We start from the raw sequence: 26,148 nt of genomic DNA, 5'->3' as shown, positions 1-26,148 counted from the left end.
CTAGTGCTGCACCTCTTTGACGAGACTTTTTCAATGTTGTGGATTGATCCCTTATGGCCTCAAATTCCATAGCTTAGGTATGATATGGTCGTGGACTGCCACTTGCAAATCTCCCTTATCCAAATCTCACTTATAGTATTTTAGTGTTGTGGTGCCTCTCTTCGGTTATTGTCAGGACAAGATTATTGCGGCATTGTTTGTTATGACACCTTAATGACAAAGCTACACAGAATCGAGTTCAGTGACTCTGAAAAGAAAGGCAACTCCTTCCATTGGGCATCATCTCCTTCAGCAAGCAATCCGGTTACAAGTTCAGGTAAAACTGTAACAAGAATGTACAATTTTGACACTCAGTTGTGGTCATGCTAAATTGACAAGCCAACATTGCCAAAGCAACGATTATGGGTAATTGGGTAACCAATTTGGTAACCATGCTAGATCTTGACACTGAATCATGGCCAATGGATGATCCAAAACTAAGCAGTGACTGCTGTTAAGATATTATAATTTCAGGTTCCAAGGCAATGTCTTGGAGAAAAGATTCCAATGAGATTACTGAACTATACATGTACCTGATTCGGCATACATGATTTTACCAACAAAAATTCAGAGGTTAGCAGATATAGATGGTACTGAGCTGCTGATGGCCATTCTTCATCCATATAATAAAGCTCTTCTTACAACGTAGCAGTAAACCCTTTGTTGAAAAAGGTAGCAGCAAACCAAAAGGATCTAGTACCCAGATATTCAGCAAAGAGCTGGCCACAAAGGAACGCACAGAAAGCAATCAATTTCCTTCAGCTGCTTGAACACAAACATGTAAACCCAGTAATTCAAAGCATTCGAACCTTTGCATCACCATTGGCAGGCATAACACTAAACTGCAGTGTAGCTGAAAACTTGAAACAATCATCAATGGTCCCTAGAATCATGAACCTTAAGCTGGGTCCTGTTACAGGGCAACTCTCCTTTGGCAGAGCGTTGAACAGAGCAGAGCTACAGCCTACAGCTTCACATGCTCTCCCTGCCAAGAAAGAGAAGCCCTGAAACTGGACAGCTTAGGAATTCCACTTCTTGATCAGTTTTTTCCTCTTTCTTATCTTGGTATTGTTGTTCACTCCTCTCTGTGGGCCTGCAGCAGAGCAAGATTTATATAGGGAACATATCCTTGAGAAGGCATATGCGAGCTGGATTTTTCAAAGGGTTTTAAACCATGGATATCCTCTTGGCATCCAACTTCTCCCTTTCCCCTTTTTCCTCCATGGTTATGTCTCTAAAGTTTGTATCCCACTATTGGATTCTCTTTCCCATTCGAGACTCTTCGTTGGAAATTGGCACTAGGCACAAGGCACTTACTGCCGGTGACTTTCATTTTTCTTAGAGAAAAAGATGGGCGAGTAGAATTAGGCATTTAGTGATACTGTCTCCCGGATCTTTCTGTTCTGAGCAAGAATACATGATCTGAAGCTTAGATGCAGATTTCACCGGTAAATAGTACATAGTAAGACACAACATGATACAGTTCCGAGTTCCGACAATATGTGCAACCTATCAGAATCACACTATCAACACGGAATCCAGCAATGCATACTGCAATACTACTAATACTTTATGTGGCGGTGCAGCTACCTTGGATGACATGATTACAGTTTTGTCCTCTCTGATCCTTCAGCTTTCAATCTCTCACTTTGGATTTTGAGGCCCATGTACCTGTCAAGTTTTGAGACATAATCATTCATCGGAAGATCGGTAGGATTCGACCTAAAACCGCAGCCTTGGAGACAGGAATCAGTTCCACTAGGGCCTGCCTGGAGAGTGCTCAAAGTGTACCCGATAAAACATCACAGGTGTAAGCACGAGGGAGTACCTGCCGAGCATCATGACGGTGGCCTGCGGGTTGGTTCCCGGCGAGGCGTTGAAAGTGGAGCCGTCGATGACGCGCAGCGCGTCGAGGCCGAGCACTCGGTACTCGGTGTCGACGACCCTGCCGACCTGGCAGCCGCCGTGGTAGTGCCAGATGGTCATGACGGTGTCCCTGCAGAACTGTTCCAGCGACGTGGTGTCGTTATCGTGCCGGGGCAGCAGGTTCACCGGGAATCCGGTCGACATGTTGAGCAGCGTCTCCATGGAGAAGTCGGTGTACGTGAAGTTCTCGAAGGCCTTGGATTGGATGACGCGCTCGATGACCGACAGGCCGGCCACGCAGCGGCGGAGGTCCTCGGGGTGCGAGAAGTAGTTGAACGTCACCGACGGGTTGTCGTCGGGGTTGCGGTTGCGGAGCTCGAGGTGGCCCGTGGACAGCGGGCCGAGGATCTTCTCCAGGATGAAGCCGCCGCGGAAAGCCGAGTCGTCGAGCTGCCTCATCGTCTCCGCGGCGCGCGCGATGGCCTCCGGCGTGCGCTGCTTCGGGGGCACGGTGGCCAGCTGCCCCGTCTGCAAGAACGGCGGCAGTTCTCAGAAAGCTGCACTGCAACGGGGCACGGACTTGAGATTCGGCGAAGCATCAAGGTGGCAAGAACCTTACCTGTGGAGAGAACATGCCGAAATTGCGGGCCGAGGCCGAGTGCCTTGCCCCGCTGGAGCCCTCGATGTAGCTCCCGACCTGGGTGATGCCGACGACCTGGATGAGCGAGGTCTCGACCAGGGAAGGCGACGGCACGTAGATGGCGTTCATGGGGTTGTCGGACATCCCCTGGCCGACCTCAGGTTGATCGTGGACGAGAGTGATGCCGAACAACCTGAGGTGGTCGGCTGGGCCGACGCCGCTGAGCATCAGCAGTTGGGGGCTGCCCATGGCGCCCGCCGATAGGATGATCTCGTTGCCGCGGCGCGCGTTGAGGTACGCCTTGTGCATCCGCCCCTTGGAGTCGTGGAACACCACGCCGCGCGCCACCGGCCGTCTTCCTGGCGCCAAAAGAAGCAACCGCCACTCAGCTCCGTGCAAATTTAGTGGCCGCGAACATTCTGCTCGAGTTCTGACCTCTGACATTGAACAAGATCTTGGCGACTCTGGCCCAGAGCAGCACGTCGAGCCCGTCGGCGCGCGCGTACCTCAGCAGGTCCGCGGCCGTGTGCCGGCGCCCGTCGGCGTCGAAGATGGACCCGCCGACCTTGGTCCCGTCGAGGTGGTCGAAAGTGAAGCCGTTGTCCGGCGTGATCCCGGACTCGAGCAGCCCGGCCTGCAGCGCGGCCTGCCAGGGGCCCAGCTCCGGGTGGAACGCCACCACGTCCTCCACCCACCGGTACGCCGCCCTGGTGGCCTCCAGGTCCCAGCCGGCGCCCCGCACGTAGTCGTCGCCGGCCCGCGTGTAGAAGCCGGCGTTGATGCAGCTGCCGCCGCCCAGCACCCGCGGGCGCGAGTTGATGACGCCGTCCTCGGACACGAAGCGCTGCACGGGGGAGCCCGGGGAGGTGTCGGCCAGCGTGTCCGTGAAGCGGGTCATGTCCTCGACGCGCTCGTCGCCGTAGGGCGAGCCGCCGCGCTCCAGCAGGAGCACGCGGAAGCGCTCCGACAGCGTGGCCGCCAGCGGGCACCCGGCCGTGCCGCCGCCCACGACGATGTAGTCGTAGTAGGACACGTTCGCCGCCTGCGTCGCGTCCTTCATGAACGCGTAGTGCACGCCCCGTACTGCATTATATTTAGGCACGTATCAGCGCATCCATGCCAGCATTCGATTTAGTATCATGGCTTAATAAAGACTAGGAAATGGAGAACAATGTCAGGCGAGCAAGAAGATGATCACCTTGTGGTGAGCTGCACAGCAGTGCGAAGAAGGTTGCGGCGACAAAGGTGACCAGCTCTCGTGCGAGGATCTGATTGGCAGCCATTGTTGGGAGCCTTCTAAGCTATGACCGGGTAGACTTCGTATGGCTCAATAGTGAGACTTTGCGTGCCTTTATATAAGTGAGCAGAGGGCAGATGACTGTTGCACGGGTTAATTGGTGCTTAGCACTGGCTACTTGGCTGTCAGGCCGTGGCTCTCAGGGAGCAGTACTGCAGGAGACGCACGTTCAAATCACCGTGCATCTTGTAAAGCTCGTGAGAGATCGGATTGGTCTCTTCGGCTCAACAACCACCCTAATCTTGAAACTTAGTAGCAATGTTGTAGCATGTAATCCACACACCAAAGGTTTCTCCACGAGCCTTTCGCATTTGTTTAACAAGGGAGCCAAAATGGCATGTAGGCTGGTACACTTGGAAACCAAACCAGGTTAAAAGATCGCCAGGCACAGACGAGGTCAAACGTCCACCGGTGGCGCCATCATTTTCTTTCTGTTTGCAGCAGCGCAAGCCACCAGCGCCGGAGTCGTGGCCGAGAGTAAATCGCCCTCGCCTCCAGGCTCCAGGCTTTGCCGCCGGTTCACTCGCTCGCTGCGCGCGCGCTCACGTTTGACCACGTCCAGGATGACGGCCACCGGCACGCCGTGCGCGTGAGGAAAGAAGGGGGGACTACGCTCGGTAGGTCGCGGCAAGGCTGGACCATGCCGCCGGAACGGCCGGTGACTTCACCTTCGGATCGCACGGCCATCGCCCGCGGTGGCGCCCGGCCGTGCCGTGCCGGAGCAGACGCGGACGCTTTTGATTCAGATGAAATTCGCCGCCCTTTCAGTTCTGGCGAGTCAGCAGCCATAAAATCTTTACAGGATGAATCTTTACGTAATGCAATGATTGAATACAATAAATGTTACAAATACACTTCATTGAATGTTTACAAACCATGCTTGAACAAATATGCAAACCCATGAATCGTTTTAACAAGGATCATTGCTGTATAGCTACAAGGGAATAAACATGCCTCTTCAGTAGAGCGTGTTGTACGTGTAGAGTGTTGCAGCGATGGAGAGTATGCAGATCACAAGAGGTGGCAGAAGAGTGACGTTGAGGAGGAGGTCCGTGCCTAGGTAACCTGCTGCGGTAATTGTGGCATCTGCAATCACACGGGCCAAAGTCCCAGCCTCTGTTGAGAGGAGTCCACCATTGTAGGTCCCTCGGGAAAGCCTTGACGACATTACTCGTGAAAGCAAGGACAGATTCACTCCTGCATTGCTCGATATTAGTAGTTGCATGACAGATATCAGTAGCGTATGATTGATTTAGATGTTGCTGTACATAATGCTTTGAGATGGGTGCGCTGAACATATACAAACATACATACCTTCAAGCACCTCAGCAAATACAAATGTGATGAGAGCTGAAATGACATATTGCGGAATGGAGTAGTGAGGTGTGAAGCGAAAACTCATGATTATACCAATGAGAACCATGACTTCAGATGCCAACAAAATTTGCCTGCAAATGAGAAGGACCAGATCAGCAGGCAGCAGCTGTTCATTAATTATGATTTACGATCTAGTGTTCTGAAAGTAAAATGATTTCGAATCTGATCTGATCATATGCAAAGAATGTGAGCGGACAAAAATTTAAGTCCAAAATCAGACATGGGTAATGCATCTGTATAGCATGTCTCAATTAAGAGAGGAAAAACAATGTAAAAAGAAGGCAGGATTTTCCTGTAGTATGTTTTCTTAAGAGCACAAAGCTTACCTGTCCTCAAACAAATTTGTAATGTAGCTTCCAACAATGGCATTTACTGGAAGAACCGTTAATCCAAGAATCGCTAGAAAGATGGCCACAGCACTTGTAGACCAGCTAAAATAGTATGTAGTGACAACGCTTGACTCAGAGAGTAAAATTTCCATAGCGTACTTGAGCATAAAGTATATCAATAGCTGGGCCTGACAAATAACCACTCTTGTAAAGATATGAAAAGGCAAAGTGCAGAAGAAGGTAGATCCAACAAAGATTGGAAGATAACAAAAGCAACTGAGCATGTAATGGTCCAAAGATAGGGGTAAACACTGATGGGAGCTTTTCATATGGGCTCAGTTCATTCGACATGGTGTGTCAATAGTACAGCTGTTTTGAGGCAAAATAGTATTATATTAATACATTTACATATGCTTGTATGTCATGCGGATGTACATTCTAGTAACTGGAATGCATTTACCAATTACTATAATTAACACTAAGACACTATTTTCTTATATATACAGTTAATTACCTAACTTCCTTCATAAAAGAACCCTTTATAGACTGTTCTCTTCTTTATTTTGATATTGGAACGAAGAACAATACAAAAGAATTTTGATAATTGGGAGGGGAGAGGAAAGAAACCTTCACGGATGGAGTCAGCAATCTGTATGCTGAAGCAATTGATGTTGCAGGTTCATGAGAGTTTTGCGAGGCTACTTCATTATCATCATTGTCCTCCGAGTTCTCATCCTGCCTTCGTTCTGTACCTATAAGCAATGGTTGAGCTAAACCTTCCTCCAAGTTAGCATTTCCTTGGTGACCTATTTTTGTAGGGAAATAAATATCAGATCAGAATAGTTCCTGGTAATGGTAAAAACACAGACAGTGGCAGCTTACACATCCTAATAGTACAACAAGGTTAGATTCGGGCATAATTCATGAAATCAAACAAAACATGTTGCTGTTTCAGTGGGTTGAAAGTTTACTGGATTCTGACGGCTGTTCACTGACAACAGTTTTAGTAAAGTGTTCTGGCTCCTTGAATGTAAGCCACAGCCACAGCAAATAAATAAGCCAAGCAATGCACATGACCCATCCAGGTAATGTGCTCTGATTAAAATTGAGCGAAAATATCTTGAATTTTGTCTGGAGAAAACCAGCAAGAGCAGGGCCACATGCCATGCCAAGAGCACTAGCACTAACGAATCCGGCAGAGGCTTGTAGCCTCATCTTGAGAGGCACACAGTCACTGATATAGCGACGATTCACTGCTCTTGCAGAGCCTAACCTGCACATTGCATTTCACCAGTTCAATCACAGAGGCACCTTAGAAGACATCAAGAAAATTACCACATTTCAAAGCCTTTATCTCTTTGTAATCTAGAAAGCTTCCATTTTGTTTGTATGTAGTAATATACTCTAGAATATGCCCTCAGCTTAAGGGTCCTCAACCTACATATTTACCATGAGAGTACTTTTCACTCAGATCAATGCTAGGTTACAAAGGTGAAACATAAATTAAGTGACACAGAGGAGTGAATAAGAAAATTTCATACCCGCATAGTAGTCGTCCAATCAGGAGAACTATTAGTGAATTCAGATCATATGCCAATGCATATAGCAGGTTTCCGAGAAACAGCATAATACTACTGAATACAAGAGGCCTGAAGTAGGACCTATTTGACCAGGCACTGAAGTAGACTGAGGAGAACACTTGAGCGACTGCCATTGATCCTATAATTATACCACAGACAGTTGCAGCTGCCCCAAGGCTTACTGCATAGTCATCTGCAGTCGGCACAATGATATATGTATTCACCATGTAAAGGAACGTGTTCACTAGATTAAGTATTAGAGACATGAAATGGTAGTTCTGGTCATCAACAAGATCCTCCGACCCGCTTTGTGCATCTTCCTGGACAATAAGTGAGTGTTGGCCCAAAAATTGCAAAAAATTCGTGGCATGTGTAAGTTTCTGTACTGCATGGTTTACTTGGTCTATAACAGGATCCTGAATATCATAAAAGGTAAATGTCAAAAAATCAGAGGTCAGAAAGGGCACCTCTCATTTTTAGAAACTTATCAGAGAGAGTTTTGAACCGAGAATGGGATAGTGAAGACACGATACCTTCAAGGTAACTGCTGGATGATCATAGATGGATACAAAGCTTCCTTCATGGTGTTGCAGATACTCAAGGTTGCGCGATAATGCACCTACTACAGCTACAATTCCCTGCGTTGTGGGGTGCATGATAAATAAAAGGCTGTGTTAAATTACCTGCCACATGAAGAAAGGGGAAAAAACAACGGTCCTAGAAATGCATAATACAAGAAAATTACCACTTGCTTAAAGACTTGCTGAAGCTGAGAATAAGGGTGGTTTGCACGAGTGGTTACATAATAATCTGTAAACTTGTAGCCGAAGCGCTTATCAAATTTCTTTAGTATCTTCCGTATACCAGTAGCATTCATATCGACAAAGCGGAGAAGCTTTATAAGATCAAACCCAACTTCTCTGTATGCATCACGTAGCTGAGAAACTTGTGATATATCATACTGTTCTAGAAGAGCAGTGCTTTGTTCTCCCAATTCCTCAATCCTACCGGCAAGATGGCCTTGTTGTTGTAGCAGAAAAAGTACGATCCTTTCAATCTGGAACAAAGCAACAATTAGCCCACAACCCAAGACAATTTATGCCATTTCTCTAAGACCCTTATGTTTGTTGTATGGCACTGTTCCAGTGCCTAGCAAACTGCAAGTGACTACTGATAAAATGAACATGATGCTCAAAACCTTCTGTTTATAGTTATTTCAAGAGAAAGCTTTCTTTGTATACCTGGTCATCAAGAATCCTTGAAAACTCTTTAAGAACGCGTTCACAATCTTTCCCACCATGTTGGGTCTGTTCAACATATTGCTTTAACATTTTCTTCATCAATTTGTAATTGATGTAGTATCTAGCAGAAGGAAGACCAAAACTGATAAGATTTCTACTAAATAGTTAGTTGGTTACAGGCAAAGAAACTAGCTTGCATTTGCGGGTATTGACTTCATCATTATAGAGCAACATTGCAATTGGATAGCTGCTCTTTTTCTTTTTTTGATGAAACAGGAGGGTGAAGCCCCTACTGGTTATAATAACTGATAGATTTTGTTTCATTTAAAAATCAAACCAGATCACATAGTAGGGACAGCCATAAGGCGGTAATTAGTTTGGTGTATCAATTTATATTAGTGGGGCATAAATAAAAATGAAACAATCCATGTAGCCCTTTCAACAAAAGTTCAGCTAGATGTACTCCAGTCCACGAAACTATTTCAATTTGTTCAAACTCCTCATCACAGCTGACTTTTAAGTTCAAATTATACAGTAACATAAATGTTAGAGAAATACATTAAGATTTTTTTCATGATTATTCTCATATGTTAGGAGCATATAATACTAATTTATCTCTAAAGATAAAAAAAAATTGCATGAAAATTAATGATGAAAACTTTGTAAAGTATTTTTCTAACTCAGGATATATGTACTTATCCCTTCACGTAAATTGAACTTAAAACACAACTTGTAAGTGGAGAAACAATAAAGACAAATATCATTAGTTGGGTAGATTGGACCAAAAGAAAAGTCATACCCTTTCCATTCTTCTACTTGATCTACCATCAATTTCTTTCCAAAATTAACCATCTTGCCGCTTCAATAGCTATTTCTGAACCTGAAGGTAAAGAATTAGATGACATGGCACAGAAAAAAAAAAGTAATACAGTATGATTTACACCATAATGCTATTTTAGCATAGGTCCTTTTGCCTCCTTCAAGGGGAGAAAAAAAAGGGGAAAGAAAGCTATACTGCTATTACACAAGCAGACTTCATGAAAGCTACCTTTTTGCAATTATTGATCGGTAAGCCTGCTTATATGCTTCTATCGAACTGGTGGTTGCCTTGCAGTACAACGATAGGAAAGACAGCGATGTAAGACTAAGGTTTAGCCAATCATTCTGTATGCGCTCGCACAGTTCAGCCTGCTTAATCAAAACAAAAAACCAAATAATGGTTGCTGATCGCATTTAACGTCCATGTCCGGTAGTTTTTCTAATCACTAATGCCGTGCACAAGAGTCTAAGCCATCATCAATGAGTATCTTCTGACGATAGATTGCAAGGAGAACTAAAATCATACAGACGCCGTTGTAGACCGAGTACGGTAAAATGATTTTCAGTCGGGTCAATAGAAGGCCTATAATATTTGGGGGGATCAGTTTACAGTCGCATCGCACGCGCCAAACTCAAGTGGGGCACCTGAACACAGCACGAAATTTTGGCTTCTCAGTCGAAGATTAACAATGATTTTCCGATTAAAACGCTCGAAAGTTTAGCTCGAACAATCGACATCTCAAACCTTCCAGTTGGGGTCCTACCTTTCAACACTGACAAATGGGTGCCCGAGGTGTCTGCCACCCCGGTCCCCACATGTGGGAGGCGGTGCCGGAGACATCTGCAGCCAGCCGGGCAAAGGCCCTCTCCGGAGCACGCCGATGCGGGGCCGAGAGCCGGCCACGGCGTCGCTTGCGAGGGAGGGGAGCGGCTCTCACCCAGCCCCGAGGCGTCGCGTAGCGCATTGGGACGGAGGCGCGTGGGAGGGTAGCCGTAGCCCCATGCCCCGCGCCGAGGCACGGCGGCGACCGGCGATCTAGGAGAGGGACCGGTTCGGACTTGGGAGGGAGGGGAACGACGACGAACGGTGGAACTGTGGGAAGTGGAACGGGCGGCGCTGGTCCGTTGTCCAGATCGGACGGCTGGACCCACGAGCGCGGAAGAATCAACGGCGGACTGATGAGAAATTTGCAAATGAATACTCGCCAGGCCGGTGTGGTTTTGATTTCCCCGTACGTTTTCAACAACTCAAAAACATCACCAGCGTTACATCAAAAAAAAACATCACCAGCATTAATCTAAAAAAAACATCGCCAGCATTAACAGCTCGGAGTTATCACCGGAGCTGGAACCGGTTGGTGTTTGTGCGTCCTTGTGAATCTGCAACGATAGCTTAAACCTTAAATCTGACTCGAGCTGAAGCTGGATCCATATTTCTCTAGTGAAGGGCCCAATCGCAACGCTTGATGTCCATATTGATCGAAGATGAGTTAAAAAAAATATATTGTGAGATTGAGAGCTCGAAATCGATGGGTCCTGGCCCTGTCCCGTGGGAGCAGAGAGAGGGAAAGATGACCGAACGAGTGGCCAAACTGAACGTTGTCATGGAACGCCAGTTTTAAAATTGCTAAACATGCCAAATACCGTGATAACAGCGTAACAAAAGGACAACTCGGACGACGAAACTCTACTCATATGTAAGAGTGGCACAAATCAATCAGAGATAATATTAAAAGTTCAGGTAAAGATAAAATGCGCAGACGGATCAACATCAGTAGTAATTGACTGGTCACCAGGTGTGTGCAGTAAGCTCCTAGTTGATAAGCCAGCTGGTAGCAAACGAGACGGAGCCGGCGTCTGACGTGGCAACAAAATCATGGTCCCTTTGGCCTTTGCCAGAGAAGCCCCCGTCCAGGACACGGAAGCGCTAGGAGGCTAGTCTGGTTAGAGAACTTGAACAACTTGTCTTTTAGAACTGGACTGACGTCGCCCAATTCTTGTCTCGAGCGATTGTTTTGCGTTGACAAAAAGGCAAGATGTGTTTCCGTCTTCCTTATTATATACTTAGGACCTTGCGAGTTCGTTGGGACAAGGAAAGTTCATGGCGGTGGAAAGGAACAGATCATGAGGATGGAACGCTCAAAGCAGAAGAGAGTTGGATGGTGAAGGAATGCAAAGCAAATTGTTTTTTGCTTCTCAGTTTTCAAAAGCGACGCCCAAATTATGAAATCAGCATGCGTAGACAACCAAATTATGAAATCGGTTTTCACAGGCTCAGAGAGCTCGCTCTCGTCTAGCATCTCTCTGTGAAATCTCACATGCCTGACGAGACGAGCAGAGGCAGCGCGGTGGAAGATGCAGCAGAGCGCCATGGCCCATGGACAGCAAGCAAAGCAGACAGGGCAACCCAGCGACAGCGAATAGGAATTGAATCGAGCAACTCACCGTGATTAATGGCCTCCAATCTATCCCTTTACTTGCCTTGACAATTACTCTTTCCCCCCGGCGATACAATTAGATGAACATCAGCAAACACGAGCGGCACACCGCCTGTACGGAGGCGCCAAACCTGCAACCAAGCACCTTCTGCAGCACAGAGACTCAGGATTTAGGACACTGGAACACGATCTACGAACAGGAAACTCTGTGTGTGCAGCCATGCCTGGTGCGCGTCAGCGGGCAGGTGACACGCTCGGAGGGCCAGAGAGCAGAGGTCACTCACACGTATGTGGGACGAGGCACAAGGCGATTTGCGGGGACGAGGACAGATGCGCGGCGGCGGCAGCACGGCAGCAGCCGGCCGGAGGTGTGCAATGGCGCACGCAGCTGCCTGCTGTCGTGCTGCTGGGCAAGACAGGAGGCGGGCGGGCAGAAGACCCGCCGGGAGAGTCGTATTTATAGACGCAGACCGCAGCGTGGGGAGGCGGAGGCGGAGGCGGAGGCGCGGGAGGAAGAAGAGACAAGTGGAATCCGCTCCAAAAACTTGCGGCTGCGGAGGAGATGCGTTCGCGTGGCGGGTGCGGGAGATTCGACCTGGACCCCGTCGTCTTGGAACTTGGATGCGTGCGTGGCGGCGTGGTCGGTCAGTAGTGTGGCCAGGGTTTTCGCTAACCATACGCGCGGCGGACCACAGCCACGTCCTCCGTCCACCTCCGGACTCTGCTTCTCTTGTACGCGATCGATTTCCGCTCTGTGCTTCTTGACAGCTATCGTGCTGATTGCTCGTCGGCCGAACGAAGCACCCGGTAAATAGAACACAGTCCAGGTAAACCATGGCTTATCCGTGGGCGCTCGTGCCGCGGTGGCGTCGTGCTCGCTCGGGCGGGGTACGTGTGAGGACGTGGGGGGTTCGATCCGGACTGCGGCGTCCTGGATTGGTCATTGATGCATATGCCGCCCGACCGTGTCAGTGTTCAGGGTTTACCCGGCTTCTTCGCATCCTGGCTGGCATTTGTCCCGCTTGCAATTTCCTGGCGTCAGGAGTCTTCTCGCTCGCCTCTCAATTCCCAGGAGAGTTACCGAAGCAAACCTGATTGTTGAAGGAGACGAGTTCGCTTCAGACTTTGCTTTCAGCGGCAGTTCTGTTTCTAACAAGCCGGAAGAACGCTGAACGTCTCCGCCGCCTTCTTTTCTTCAATCTTGACAGCAGCAACAAAGATTTTCGTTGATCATATGAACATTCTGATCAGCTGAGTTCATGCGATGGCGATACGAATGGTCCTGGATCTTGTGGTTTTCCCGGACAGCTAGCTCTTACACCGTACGGCATTGCACATGCATGCCGTTATGGTGCCGGAATATGTTGACACGATGAGTAAGAGTAACAGTGTGCGCTGCTGCTGCCCCAGTCACATACTCACATCTCAGCATCTCATTCTCACATGGAAATCTGGAATCCCAGCTAGCTAGTAGTGTCCACAGGCATGCTATGCTGGACATGGACTACTACTGGTCGTCAGCTACTGTCCAGATCTTCTTCGCATTTCATTTTTGGCGAATTCGCAGCGGCCAAAGCCTACGCCTTGCATCCGCGGAGCAGTCAGGTAACAAATCATGGCTCACCAGACAAGAAACATGGCACGTCCCTCTCGCTGCTATAGCCTGGCTAGATGGCCACACCCACCTCCCAGCTACCGCAGTTCCCCCAAAGGACGATTTCAGTTTGGAACCTACAAGGCCATCGATGGCTTATCACTGAAATGGACAGCTCCAGGACAGGGACAAGAATTTCTTGTTCCGCAACGACGACGGATTGAAACATTTTTGTCCGTATACAAATTTTTCTTTATTCTTTTTAGCAGAAGTTTATTTTTTTTCCTCATCATCTTCTTCTTGCGTATCTGACTGGCAGCTGCCATGAGTCTTGAGTTTGACACAAAGAAAAAAACAAAACGTGCGCGCAGAGGCGATGGTCTTTAGAAAACGTACATGTTACTTTGTTAGTAGTGCTAGATAGCATCAGTTGCATGGAATCAAGAACCCTGTTGTTTGTCACTGCTCTTAGGGAAGAGGTCAGACCACATACTGATGCTTGAAAAGAGCTGAGATTCTCTTCAGAAATACTACAGATGAGGTTCTCTATGCTCACTCGTTATTTTGTGTGGTAGTTTTGTTTGTTGCTCGATTATACTAAGTCCATAATGGGCTGAGATCACTGTTTCATCCTGCAGGTACTTTTTTTTTCTTTTTGAAACTGCAGGTACGTCGCTAATAATAACTCTGTAAACACAAAAAGTTTTCAACTGTTTAAGACGTACGATAAGGTTTTTGCACTGAAAGCGCGTCTTTTCCGTGTTCCGATCTCAATTATTTGAAGAGGGCGAGGATGAGTACGACGATTAAACGGGGCAGGCAGTACTGATCCAGCGATGAGGTTGGAACTAAGAGACGAGATCCACCTAATAACCTTTGTCAGCATTGCTATGGCGCCAGAGATCCAGACTTCCAGAGACGGGCCGGTACCATCCTGATGAGGATTTCAACGCACGTATCATCACTATCACTGAATCTTTCTTTTTTTTTGAAAAACTGTCACTGGAATCTGAAAACCGGGAGGAAAATACCAGCGGCTAGCACGGATCAAGCTCTCCCAGTCCCAGGGTGCCCCATGTTACCGCGCATTCACGTGCCCCCATTGAAATCCGGAATTATTGGAGAAGCGTACAGGTGCAGCCATGCGCAGCTCAATCATGCAATGTCGAGGCACACCAACCTGTCTGTCCGTCCACCGTCCACGCACGCGCTTGACATGGCGAGATGAATGCGGAGAGCGACGGGGCCTGTGACCGCCTGACCGGTCGCTGCTCGTCGGACTCGTACGAGTACGACGACGCGCGAGACGGAGCATGGATGCAACGGCCATGGAACTTGGGCTCGAGTTTGGCTGCTCGCTCGAAAAAGAGAAAATCTTAACGGGCGCCAGGGCTGCCACTTCACGTGCGGCCCATCCGTGCGCTGGCTCCAACTTCTTTCCTTTTTGCAGGCCGTGCGACCGCGTGGATCTGAACCAATTTGCGTGCCCGCCGCACATAGGCCGTGTCGCTCGCAGTAGCATTGCACCCATTACATGGGCCCTGGCTGTTATCGGAAGTGAGACAGCCCAAAAGCGGCAGCTCTGTTTCTCTTCTCGTCTGAATTAATTGGGTGCACCGTGCACGGCAGTATCGGCAAGTGGTGGATGGAGCAAATCAATAGCCGTTCAAGATTCAACAACTGCTCTAGCCTGTCACCCCAATGCAACAAGCATATGAGCATTAGGACAAAACTAACTAGAGTTTAATAAGACGTCACGTTATTTCTTTAAGAACGGAAGAAGCACATATGCAATAGGAAAAAGTCTACATAATTTCTCAACGTGTCGAGAGTCGACTACATCACCCCCTTAACTATAAAACCGCCGGATTTTTAACTCCTTCATCTTTGCAAAACTGTTTAAAGCACCCCAAAGCAATTTTGCAAGATGGTTTTGCCATGCTGGTGCGTTGAGGTGGATCGAGATGCTGACATAGACTGACAGACAGGTGGGCCCAGCTTGTAAGTGGTAGATCACATCTGTCTCCCCCCTCTCCTTATTCTCTGACCACCCGGCGCCCGACGTGCTCCTCATCCCCATCGCCGACCTGCTCCACCCTATGATGATGGAGCCAATGCTCGCACGGGCCCGCGCCAGCGCCCGCCCTGCTCCTCCTCCTCCCCGCCACCCAATCCACTCCGCGACATCACCGAAGCCCACGCTTGCGCGGGCCTGCACCAGCGCCTGCAACGCGCGTTGCTCCAGGGCATGCCAGGCAGGTCCACACCTGTGTCGCTTGCCGCTGCCACTCCAGCTCGGCAGCTGCGGCTTGCACTACGATGGGGACGGCGATGCCGTGGCCATAGGATAAGGAGGGGGGTTGAAGAAAGGGATGTGATCTACCATTACAAGCGGGGTCTACCTGTCATTCGGTCCATGTGAGCATCTCGATCTACCTCAGCGCGTTAGCGTGGCAAAACCACCGTACAAAACCATCTCATGGGGTGTTTTAAACAATTTTGCAAAGATGAAGGGTTAAAAATCTAATTTTATAATTGAGGGGGTGATGTAGTCGATTTTTAATATGTTAAGGGGTTATATAGAGTTTTTACAATGCAACCTGCACTCCAAGTGCCACTTGCTTTGGGGTTAGGCTCTCTTGTTACTAGTTAGTAACCTAACAGAGCTTCGCGAGACTCTTTGTCATGCAAAAAGCACTTGTACTCCAACCAGAATTAAAAGGGATCCATGCACTGAATCATGCCTCCACCGGTCCTCTCCTCATCTTGACTGTAAACGTGCATACGGCTTTCCAAACTTTGAAAATAACTAGGTATTATGTTGACCGTGATGCATTGATTCGTAAGCACGGAAAAAATTAGATGAGACTACTTTCTTTTTGTGAAAACTTGCCTAGGCAATCATTCCATCGAGGATTAGAAAAGTTTTACCATTCCGGGCCTCACGCCAAAACATAAGGAAAAAATTACAACGTAAGGGAAAAGAAGAAACGGCCTAGCTACAGTACAACTTAGCACATCATGAAAACTAGCCATTTGATTTTTGAAGAGACAAACATGATGAGAACACCTGAACCGCACATAATGACACAACCTTGAAAGAATACAAGAATAATAATAATATAAAATAAAGCATAGAGCCGGTTCCTTCAAATATATAGTTTAATTTATTGTGATTTTGTGTATACACAGCTTAGAGCTTACCGTTTCTTCTCCTGAGAACAGAGATCGATATTGTCAAGAACACAAGGATCGGTTCGGGGAGCAAACTAAACAAAGGATCCAGAAAGCAACAAAGGACAGAAGAACTCTTCGAGTTCTTCTTGCTCGTCCGTCCCCGCCGCGCGCACGCGAACCGTGCCGTGCAGGACGCGTCGCGCGACGCCCGTGCAGAGCTCAGGCGTTCTTGGTGGGGCTGAGCGCGATGACGAGCCCCGGGAAGACGTCGTCGGGGTCGTGTATGTGCGGGTTCCGCTCCACGATGAAGGGGTCGCCGCACTTGTCGCTGATGCTGTGCAGCGTCTCGCCGTCCCCGACCACGTACACCTCCTCGCACGGCCGCGCCGCGGCGCCGCCCAGCCGCGGGCCCCTGAACCGACGGTCCACGTCGCCGCCCGCGGTCTCCGCGCGCAGCGCGCCCAGCAGCACGAGCGCGACCAGGGCCACCGCGCACCACCACGAGGCCGCGTCCGCCGCCGACACGGCCGCCGCGCACAGCTCCGCGCGCCGCCGCCGCCCGCCGCCGCTCGTGTCCGGCGTGGCCATGCGCGCGGGAGCTCCGCGACCGTGTCCCTTGCCCCCCTTGGAGTTTGCGTTGCGTTTGGAGTGGAAGTTGCTTGGCTTCGCGGCGGAGGGACGGATTCTTATCGGGCGGGCCGGAGCGGCGGCACGGACGCGGTTTGGCTCGGCGGACTTTCGGTGACGGTTTCTTAGACGTGGGAGCCCACGCGAGACCGCGCGCGGAGAATGTAGTGTCCGTTCACTAATGAAGCCATGAAGGTTAGGCGCTTAAGTACGGGTGCTAATTGCGATGGCAGAGATGGATTAGTCAAGTGTACGAGATTCAAAGGGATACTATTAATAAAACAAGTTTCTTCTGTAGGATGGTAGAGTGAATAGTTCTACTAAAACTCAGCAACAGTTCATCGCAAATTGGTCTCGAGAGCCTATGATTCAGGCTTGGAAATTGGGACATTGGCACCACTGAAATGACAAGGAACATGATGGATGCCCATGATTAGCACAGAATTTTCCTTTGCTTGAGACCAAAGTTTGCGCCATTATTAAGTGGACGCCGCGGTGTCTGCTGGCCGTTCAACGTACTACCTAGATTTGGAGCAGGGGGCCGAACACCCACCGTACCTCATTCGGCAGGTTTCTGTACCCTCACTCTCACGTGTGGCAGTTGCAAACAGTGCGAGCCCCTCTACAGACGAGCCGTCCTCCTCCCCTTGCCGAGCGCCGAGCAAGAATCCACCCAAAATCAAGGCCTGAATCGGCCAGGCAATCCGCAGCCGTCGGGTGACGGGGCCGGCCGGCACCGCGCCATCGAGCTCGTGTGGCCAACCCCGTTCCTGATGCGTCCCAAGCGATGTTTGGATGCTAAGAGCTGAAATTTAGTTCTATCGTATTGTATGTTCAGATGTTAATTAGAAGAACTAAATATAAATTAATTATAAAACTAATTTTATAAGATTAATCCGCGAGACGAATTTATTAAACTTAATTAGTATTCACTGTAACACCATATTATCAAGTCATGGACTAATTAGGTTTAATAGCTAAGGGTTATGCAATTAATTTTATCATTAATCTACATTTAATACTTCTAATTATAAAATATTCAATATCACAAGACTAATTAGTATAAAATTTAGTCGTGTTGTAACCAAACACCCCCGAATATCCACCCAAACTGTTCACCTAAATTTTTCAGCGCTTCTTCCTCGCGTCAGCTTTCAGTTTTTGTCGCCCTCGCCCCTTGGCGTGGCCTGCCTCGGTCGCGTCCAACCCCGGCGTCAATTCAGGTGGTGGAAAGGTTTTCAAAAAATTCAGGTGGTGGAAATCCGAACAAAAATCGCCGTCGGCCTCAGAGCCTCCGATACGGCATGGCATGGCATTGGCAGGGGAGCCAGAGACAGAGGATGCGATGTGATAAGGAGGCCAGGGATCGGCCGTGTCCGTCGTCCGGGCGCTCGCCCGGCGTCCGTTTCGGCGAGGCCTGCGCTCCGGTCGGCGTCAGGAGCGCACTGCAGCCGAGGCTTCGCTGAGAGGAACGTGTGAGGTGGGGTGATGCGCTAAAGTGACCTGGACCAACTTCAACTCGAGCATACCCTCTAAATAGATATCTATTTTAAATTTATAAATTTTAAAAAAACTATCTTCATCCAAGGATATAGCTATTTTTAGATTATATTCAAGTCAAACCTTTTAAACTTTGACAGTAAATGGTTAAAAGGTTCATAAAAATTGATAACATAAAAATAATACTAATTTATTCATATGAAACCTATCATATGTAACTTTTTCTATTTAAAAGTGATTATTTTAAAAATATTATTAATCAAAGATGAAAATATTTGACTTTGATCAAGTAAAAAAGTAGCTATATTTTGGGATGTATTTTGGGATGGAGGTAGTACACTCCAGCACACTTTCTACGGGCCTATTTTGAGAAGATCTTCAAATTCTTCCCTCCACCCTCTATTTCTAAGAGATCCTAGGGAGCTCTCTATTTAGAATTTAAGAATTTAGAATTAAAGGCTATTGTTGGATTTGAAATAAATTTGGAAGTCCCTACAAAATAGAGACAGCCCCCATCTAATATTTGGAGGGTGTGATTTAGGGTCTACTGCTGGCGTACACGTTACGGGTGGGCAGACATGCATGTCAACTGGCAAGATGAGGACGATAGGATACCCTGGTTCGTCGATTTCATCCACTGCTCGCTCTGAACCTAAATCCGAACAGATTGTTACCTTCTTGGTGCAGGGGTTCAGGACTTCAAACACCGGCAGAATGCATCCGGCCTCTGCTTCTGACCTAATTCTCAACGAGAAATAAGCTGTTTTCTGTATGTTTTGTGGCAACGAGTTGAACCATGAATCTGCTGCAGATGAAAGTTCAGTAGCGCCCGTTACAGGAAGGATGATCAGATCATCTGCAAAAGACTCTGAATGCGCCGCGATGTCACGGCTTACTGATCACCGCGCCTTCTGTTTCTTCCCCCAGAGTCCAGACTCAGCTCGTTTCTTTCTTGAACATGCTACTGCACGCTTTCGACCGATTGACTGCGAATCTCCGGCACGCGAGACAACGATGGGGCACCAACTTGGCCTGAGTTCTAGGGAAAACAACCGTAATTTTGTTTCTACCTGTATGGACCATCGATCAGCACAGATTTTGCGTGACAATTTAGGTGCTGCAGGTGGAAGAAATGTTCTGCGGGCTGACCAAGAGAACGTCATGGTCACGCACAGCTCACAGCCTTCTTTCAATGTAAGGTAAGTTACAGCAAATGGTACTTGGAATGTTGCAAATGGCGACACAACTGCACACGGATCGTAGCAGAAATGCATGCAATGGAAGACAATATTTTTTGAAAAGGCAAAGTGCAAAGTTCTGCTCTGCTTCTTCTGAGAAAGTAAAGAGCAGTCCAAGTTCTTCTTTTCAGTTCTCCCTCAGTTGAAATTAGGTTCTCAAACTTTTCAGCGCATTGGGGGTGGGGCACTCCATCTACCATCTCCATTGTCAGAGAATATTAGTGTTAGGGTATGAGTGGAGATTGAGAGATTTTGGGGAAGAGGAAGGGAACAGAGAAGAACTGGGCTACGAAGTACATATTAGTTCAGAGAAGAATATGCCAATTCATACATGAGTCGCTCACGCAGGACCTCACGTGCAACTTAAACTCAAGCACTCCAGACGCAACACCTACTAGGTCCACTCTGGGCCGAAGACGCGAGCATTGGGCCGGGTCCTCCTCTTTCCTCCGCCGTCTGGGCTGGAGACACACTCAGCACTCGAGGTCGGGTCGCCTGCTGGGTCTCCCGTCTGGGCTGTAGTTTGATAACAAATGGTTGTGCTCCAGAAGTGTGGGGTATAGCATGATCACAAGCCCTGAAAGGAGTAAGTCCATGTGGTTCAGCAAAAACATTGTGATATTTATCAATGAGAACCTGAATAGGAGGAAGAATATCAGGCTAAGACTCTAGCTCCAGAATGACTATCACTTCTGCTGCTGAAATTTCATAATCAGCAGGTAATTCCACCTGGAGGTGTATCAGCTTGCCTTGGTAAGGTAGTGTCATTCACTTCTTGGACCAATCAATTTGCATAGGGGAGAACTGCTGCAACCAATCCATGCCAACTATCATGTCATAGAATTGCAGAGGCAGGACCTTAACATTGGAGTGGAACTGGTAGCCCTGAACTGACCACAAGCAGTCAAGTAATTTAGTGTCACAAACCAGTTTACTACCATTTGCCACTTGAACAACAATAGGAATAGCCATTGATGTGCCCCCCACCAACTGAGAAGCCAATTGTTGACTCACAGAGGTGTGAGAACTGCCAGAATCAATGAGAATCAGGATGACCTTGCCACGTAAAGTACCTAGAAACCTAAGAGTTGTGGGAGAATGCTTATCAGAAGTTGCTGCTTTAGACAGTGTGATAAAACAACTGAGCATTAGATTGTTCTTCAGGAGGAGGAGAGCTATGGTCATCATCAGCTTGCAACTGCAGAAGTTCCCACAATTCCTGAACAACATGTAGCTGGATAGTAGGTGAACAAGTATGGTTGTGAAACCACTTTTCTCAACATTTGTAACATTGCCCCAGTGCTCTTCTATATGCCTTCAGAACAGCCATCTTGCCCTGCTCAGTAGTGGCTCTGCCTGAGGAATGCCCCTTTGTATCAGCAGCTGACGGACTTACTGATTTGGATTTATCATAAAGTGGTGGTAGTGGAAGGGGATGAGGCCCTTTGACAGCAGCAGTTGTAGAAGAGCTGAAGAATTGCCGTCGTGGTTCTCTAACCTTGGGGTTGTCAGCCACCTCTTCCTGCAAGGAAGCCAAAACATAGGCAGTATCGAGATCTTTTGGATGCTCTAAAAAGACATGAGATCTAATTTTGACTTTTAAACCATCTATGAACTTCATGGTATAATGCTTAGAGTCAATATGTGTCTCATAAGCAGCAAGCTGATCCATCAACTCAGCAAACTGAATAATATACTCAGCTACTGTGGATTGTTGTTTTATGTGCAACAGTTGGCGGCATCATGCTCATCTCTACCGAATCGATCAAGAAGCAGAGTACAGAATTCTTGCCAGCTACACTTGCGAACAGTATACTCTACTGAATGAAGCCAACACGCGGCTGGATCAGAACAATACATGGCAGCAATGCGATTCCAAGGATCGATGGGCACAGAGTACATCTCGAAGTAACTTTCACAACGGGAGATCCACAATTTGGGGTTATCATGTTCAAATTTGGGACACGGCAACTTAGGAAGGTAACTAAGGCTGCCGCGATTGAAACCACCAGATCACATAAGGGAATCATCAGGAATAACAGCCAGTTTCGAGGATGGGGGAGTGAATAAGGGTGGTGATGTACCCTTGACCGGGATATGAGTGTGGGTAAACACGATCCCAAACTCATGATCCCGGTGGTTGTGTTCATGGCGGTGCCCACTGGAGCCGTCGGCGGTGAATCCAGCATATGGGCGTGCGGTCGCCGACACTGTGGGTTGGAGGAGTCCCGAATCGGTGGAGCGGTCCAGCAACGCCCGATCCAGATGCTTGTTCAGCTTGGTGACCTCCATCTTGAGATCCTCCACAGCAGAATCGATTTGAGGGCGCCAGGTTTCGAATGCCGTCGCCGCCGCCTCCACGGACTGCTCGAGGGCGAGGACGCGTTCCTCCTTGCGGTTCTCGGCGTCGGTGAACTGCTGTGTCCACTTGGAGTCGAGCACATCGAACTGCTTCTTCATCTCATCGACGAAGCGCTGCTGCATCTCGTCAAGAACAATCTTCGTGTTGGGATCCATGGCACCCAAACTGCGCTGCAGGTGGGTGCAGTGGTGGTGTGGTAGATCCAGAATTGGTGAATCTGATACTAGAATGTTAGGGTATGAGTGGAGATTGAGAGAGAATTTAGGGAAGAAGAAGGGAACAGAGAAGAACTGGGTGGCGGAGGACGGATTAGTTCAGAGAAGAATGTGCTAGTCCATACATGAGTCGCTCAAGCAGGAGCTCACGCGCAACTTAAACTGAGGGCCTGTTTAGATCCGCCCGTAAAGGCAAAAAAATTTCGCCTTTACGGCCTTTTCGCGTTTAGGCATCTAAACGGGCCGGTCCGTTTAATTTTGCGTTTGGGCATCGGGCCGCGTGCATTCTCTCCCGCCCGCAGTGCCGGCCCTCCCCCCGCCGGCCCTCCCCCCCCCCCCCCCCCCCCCCCCCGCGTCGCCGCCGTGCCGTCCGCCCCCTCCCCTGCCGCGGCAGCCGGGCTCCAGCATCGCCGTTTTTGCGTTTACGCTTTTTGCGTTTACACGCGATCTAAACACCTGTAAATACAAAAAGGTGTAAAGTTTTACACCTGCGTTTTTGCGTTTATACGCGATCTAAACAGGCCCTCACACACTCCACACGCAACACCTACTGGGTCCACTCTAGGCCGAAGACGCGAGCATTGGGCCGGGTCCTCCTCTTTCCTCCGCCGTCTTGGCTGGAGACACACTCAGCGCTCGAGGTCGGGTTGCCCGCTGGGCCGGTGACATCTAGGGTGCGTTCGTTTCCTACTAGAGGGATCTAGAGTGCTCGCTCGTTCTAAAGAATCGCGGTCTTATTAGAGGCCGGATTAGAGGGCAGTTCGGTGTCGGGCCTCTAAACTTTAGATGTTTCGGGCTTTAGAGGGGTGAAACGAACGGACCCTTATCTTGATTTTTACCTGTCCATGTCGTTGTTTGACCTTTTCGTTTCTTATTCTAGAGATCACTTCACGCTCTCAAAACATGCACGACCATGCAGATGTATCCTTATGAATGATTTTTTGCTCCATTTCTGAACATAGGTGCCGCTAGAAAATGAGGATTGAGGGCCATGAGGAGGGTGGTCCTACGCCTGTGCAAAATTGAGGTGCAAACACAATCTGATATACTAGTTACAAAATCACAAATTTCATGTGCATTTGCACTAGTACATGACAAACATGAATTTTACCAATTTGTAGATATTTTACCAAATTGAGCGTGTTTATAGAATATTAGCATCATCCTCATCCATAGGAGGATTTGCACCTTTTGCAATTTCTGTGCACCTGATATGCACTGTTTCATTTACCGCCCACCCCGGCAAGCCAGCGACGGCGACGTCCTCGTACACGGAGGCCGTCGATCGAAATGCCGCCGCCCACCACCGGCAGCCTGTCGGCCCTCCTCCGGCGATGCGCTGCGTTGGGGGCGCTCTCCCCCGGGACGCAGCTCCACGCGCGGGCCCTGGTTGGCGGCTGCCTTCCGGACGCCACCCTGGAAACCGACCTCGTCCTCCTCTACTGCCGCTGCGGGGCGCTCCATCGGGCCCGCCAGGTGTTCGATGGAATGCCCTCGCCGTCCAGGCACGCCTACAACATCCTCCTCGCTGCGTCCCCGCCCGGCGCGTCACTGGAGCTTCTCGCGCGCCTCCTTGCCGCAGGACACCGGCCCGACAGGTACGCCGTGCCCGCCGCGCTCCGCGCGTGCGCGGAGCTCCGGGACGCGGTCCTTGGAGCCGCGCTTCACGGCTTCGCCGTCCGGCTCGGCTTATTCCCCAATGTTGTGGTTTCGGGGGCGCTGCTGGACATGTACGCCAAGGCTGGGTTGCTTGATGATGCCGTGAGGGTGTTCGACGAGATGCCGAAGAGGGATGTTGTCGTGTGGAATTGCATGGTCACTGGGTATGCGAGGGCAGGGAGGGCAGCGGAGGCCCTGGATCTTTTCAGGAGGGGGCAGGTTGAGGCCGCGGGCATGGTGAATGATCTACGGGCCATGCCGAGCGTTCTCAATGTTTGTGCAAAGGAAGGGGAGCTGATAAAGGGTAGGGAGATCCATGGCAAGATGGTACGGTGCCTTGCTTTTGATTCAGACATCGCTGTGGGGAATGCGTTAGTTGACATGTATGCAAAGTGTGGCCGTGTGGACCTCGCGCGGGCTGTGTTTGCAGGCATGAAGGAGAAGAATGTGGTGAGCTGGTCGACACTGATTTCTTGCTACGGTGTCCATGGCATGGGGGATGAAGCATTGAGGATTTACAAGGAGATGGTGCCCAGAGGGGTGAAGCCAAATTGCATCACGTTCACTTCGATCCTGTCAAGTTGCAGCCACTCAGGGCTTGTGAGTGATGGGCGGAGGATCTTTGAGGCCATGAGCAAAGTTCATGGTGTGGAGCCCACTGCTGACCATTATGCATGTATGGTTGACCTCTTAGGGCGTGCTGGCGCCATTGAAGAAGCTGTTGGATTCATAAGGAAGATGCCTATGGAGCCTGGCGCCAGTCCCTGGGGAGCATTGCTCTCTGCTTGTGCGATGCATAATAATGTCGATGTCGGAGAGATTGCAGCTTATAGGCTATTTGAATTGGAAGAAGGCAATGCTAGCAACTATGTTACTCTATGTAGCATTTACGATGCAGTTGGTCGGTCCGATTGTGTTGCAGGCTTAAGGTCAAGGATGAAGGAACTTGACATGGTGAAGACACCTGGTTGCAGTTGGGTTGATGTGAAGGGAAGAGCCCATGCCTTCTACCAAGGGAGCATCCCACGCTACTTGAGGAGACAGATGCTATGGGTTTTAGATCAGTTACTTGAGGATATGGGTGCTTCAGAATCTGAAGATGAATATCTGAGCATGAACTGAGAGCTAATTGGACACTGAATTTGTGATGGTCCAATATTGACAATCTCATTTTCGTGTGAAGATAAAGCAGCCAATCTAACTTCATTGCTGCTGTGCTACACATGATACATTTTTATGATGTGAAGCACGGAATTTTAAGTGATAAGATCTGGAGTGCTGTTATGAATCATGAAGTGCTAGGGTGAGAGAAAGAAGGGCAATTGATTCAAGGGAAGAAATGCCTTCTCTACTCCGACAGCCACAGCAGTTGTGCTGGTGTCTGATGCCATCGAACTGCGCAACAGGTAGCTCAAAGCCTCAAACCACTTGATTATGAACATTGTGATAACATGAGAGGAAACAGAAATGATAAACTTCCCTAAATGGCAATTTGCAATCAGTCAACTAGAGCAATGTCAATCTCTATGAGGTAAGCACTAATCAGAGTTTCACTATATTAGAATTGTTGATTCTTGGCTAATTCCATCATTTCCTTGGACTAGGTGAATGTTACCTTGTAGCCCCCATGAGAAGTTTTATGCTGTCACATGAGATATGTGCTGAGCATCATTTCCTCCTAGTGTAAAAGTGAGTTTATTTATGGGATTGCAGGCTTGGTACCTTTTGATTACTACTAATTCTATTTGCTTGTTGACAGTCCTTGTGCTTGGATCCTTTATATGCAAGAAAGTCTGTCGGTGAATTCATGCAAATCAAGAGATCATTCCACACAATGACATGTTTTAGGTAAAGGGTGGTGGTACAGCCGGCGATGGAGTGCGCGGTGGGGAGGAAAGGGAGAAGAATAGCAACAGGGTTTTTGCACAAGAATGTGGGCATTTTTTTAAAAAAAATGGGCACCAAATCGGAATTTCGCCTTCTTTGGCTTAGAATATCTTGCGGTCTGTTTGATGGAAGCAACTAAAATAGTATCGTTACTGTAGTAGAAGGGCTGAGTTAGACTGCAGATTATTTGCTGTAAAGTGGAGGGCTTGTACGGAACATTTGGTGGATGCGACATAACGATCTTCTACGGTTCTACCGTACAC

General features: G+C 48.7%; 4 protein-coding genes across 6 annotated transcripts; 1 reads left to right on the top strand and 3 right to left on the bottom strand.

Moving 5' to 3' along the window:
- Positions 1–1,314: 1,314 nt before the first annotated feature.
- On the bottom strand, positions 1,315–3,620 carry LOC112899443 (protein HOTHEAD). 2 transcript variants are annotated; one of them, XM_025967925.1, is made up of 4 exons: positions 2,981–3,620; positions 2,525–2,904; positions 1,868–2,433; positions 1,315–1,710 (listed from the first exon to the last, which is right to left on the bottom strand). In XM_025967925.1, exons 1-4 carry the CDS (start codon positions 3,603–3,605, stop codon positions 1,644–1,646), a joined length of 1,638 nt encoding a protein of 545 aa, XP_025823710.1. In that variant the 5' UTR covers positions 3,606–3,620; the 3' UTR covers positions 1,315–1,643. The 2 variants fall into 2 exon arrangements, with proteins under 2 accessions (XP_025823710.1, XP_025823711.1); XM_025967926.1 differs by having other exon boundaries at positions 1,868–2,388; positions 2,981–3,611.
- Positions 3,621–4,637: 1,017 nt separating this feature from the next.
- LOC112899442 (SPX domain-containing membrane protein OsI_17046) lies at positions 4,638–12,129 on the bottom strand. 2 transcript variants are annotated; one of them, XM_025967923.1, is made up of 12 exons: positions 11,911–12,129; positions 11,634–11,774; positions 9,169–9,249; positions 8,370–8,490; positions 7,874–8,185; positions 7,662–7,766; positions 7,090–7,544; positions 6,520–6,821; positions 6,176–6,354; positions 5,546–5,736; positions 5,157–5,290; positions 4,638–5,039 (listed from the first exon to the last, which is right to left on the bottom strand). In XM_025967923.1, the coding sequence occupies exons 3-12, from the start codon at positions 9,219–9,221 to the stop codon at positions 4,801–4,803; spliced, it is 2,091 nt and encodes a 696-aa protein (XP_025823708.1). In that variant the 5' UTR covers positions 9,222–9,249; positions 11,634–11,774; positions 11,911–12,129; the 3' UTR covers positions 4,638–4,800. The 2 variants fall into 2 exon arrangements, with proteins under 2 accessions (XP_025823708.1, XP_025823709.1); XM_025967924.1 differs by having other exon boundaries at positions 9,169–9,243.
- Positions 12,130–16,315: 4,186 nt separating this feature from the next.
- On the bottom strand, positions 16,316–17,174 carry LOC112900962. Its single transcript, XM_025969754.1, has one exon. The coding sequence runs from the start codon at positions 16,983–16,985 to the stop codon at positions 16,617–16,619; it is 369 nt and encodes a 122-aa protein (XP_025825539.1). The 5' UTR covers positions 16,986–17,174; the 3' UTR covers positions 16,316–16,616.
- A 6,400-nt stretch (positions 17,175–23,574) lies between these two features.
- On the top strand, positions 23,575–26,148 carry LOC112900418 (putative pentatricopeptide repeat-containing protein At3g11460, mitochondrial). The gene is made up of 3 exons (XM_025969260.1): positions 23,575–25,529; positions 25,603–25,687; positions 25,758–26,148. Exon 1 carries the CDS (start codon positions 23,630–23,632, stop codon positions 25,118–25,120), a length of 1,491 nt encoding a protein of 496 aa, XP_025825045.1. The 5' UTR covers positions 23,575–23,629; the 3' UTR covers positions 25,121–25,529; positions 25,603–25,687; positions 25,758–26,148.

This window comes from Panicum hallii, chromosome 7, assembly GCF_002211085.1.
Source record: "Panicum hallii strain FIL2 chromosome 7, PHallii_v3.1, whole genome shotgun sequence".
Taxonomy (NCBI): domain Eukaryota; kingdom Viridiplantae; phylum Streptophyta; class Magnoliopsida; order Poales; family Poaceae; genus Panicum; species Panicum hallii.
This window is presented reverse-complemented; position numbering and strand designations above follow the sequence as displayed.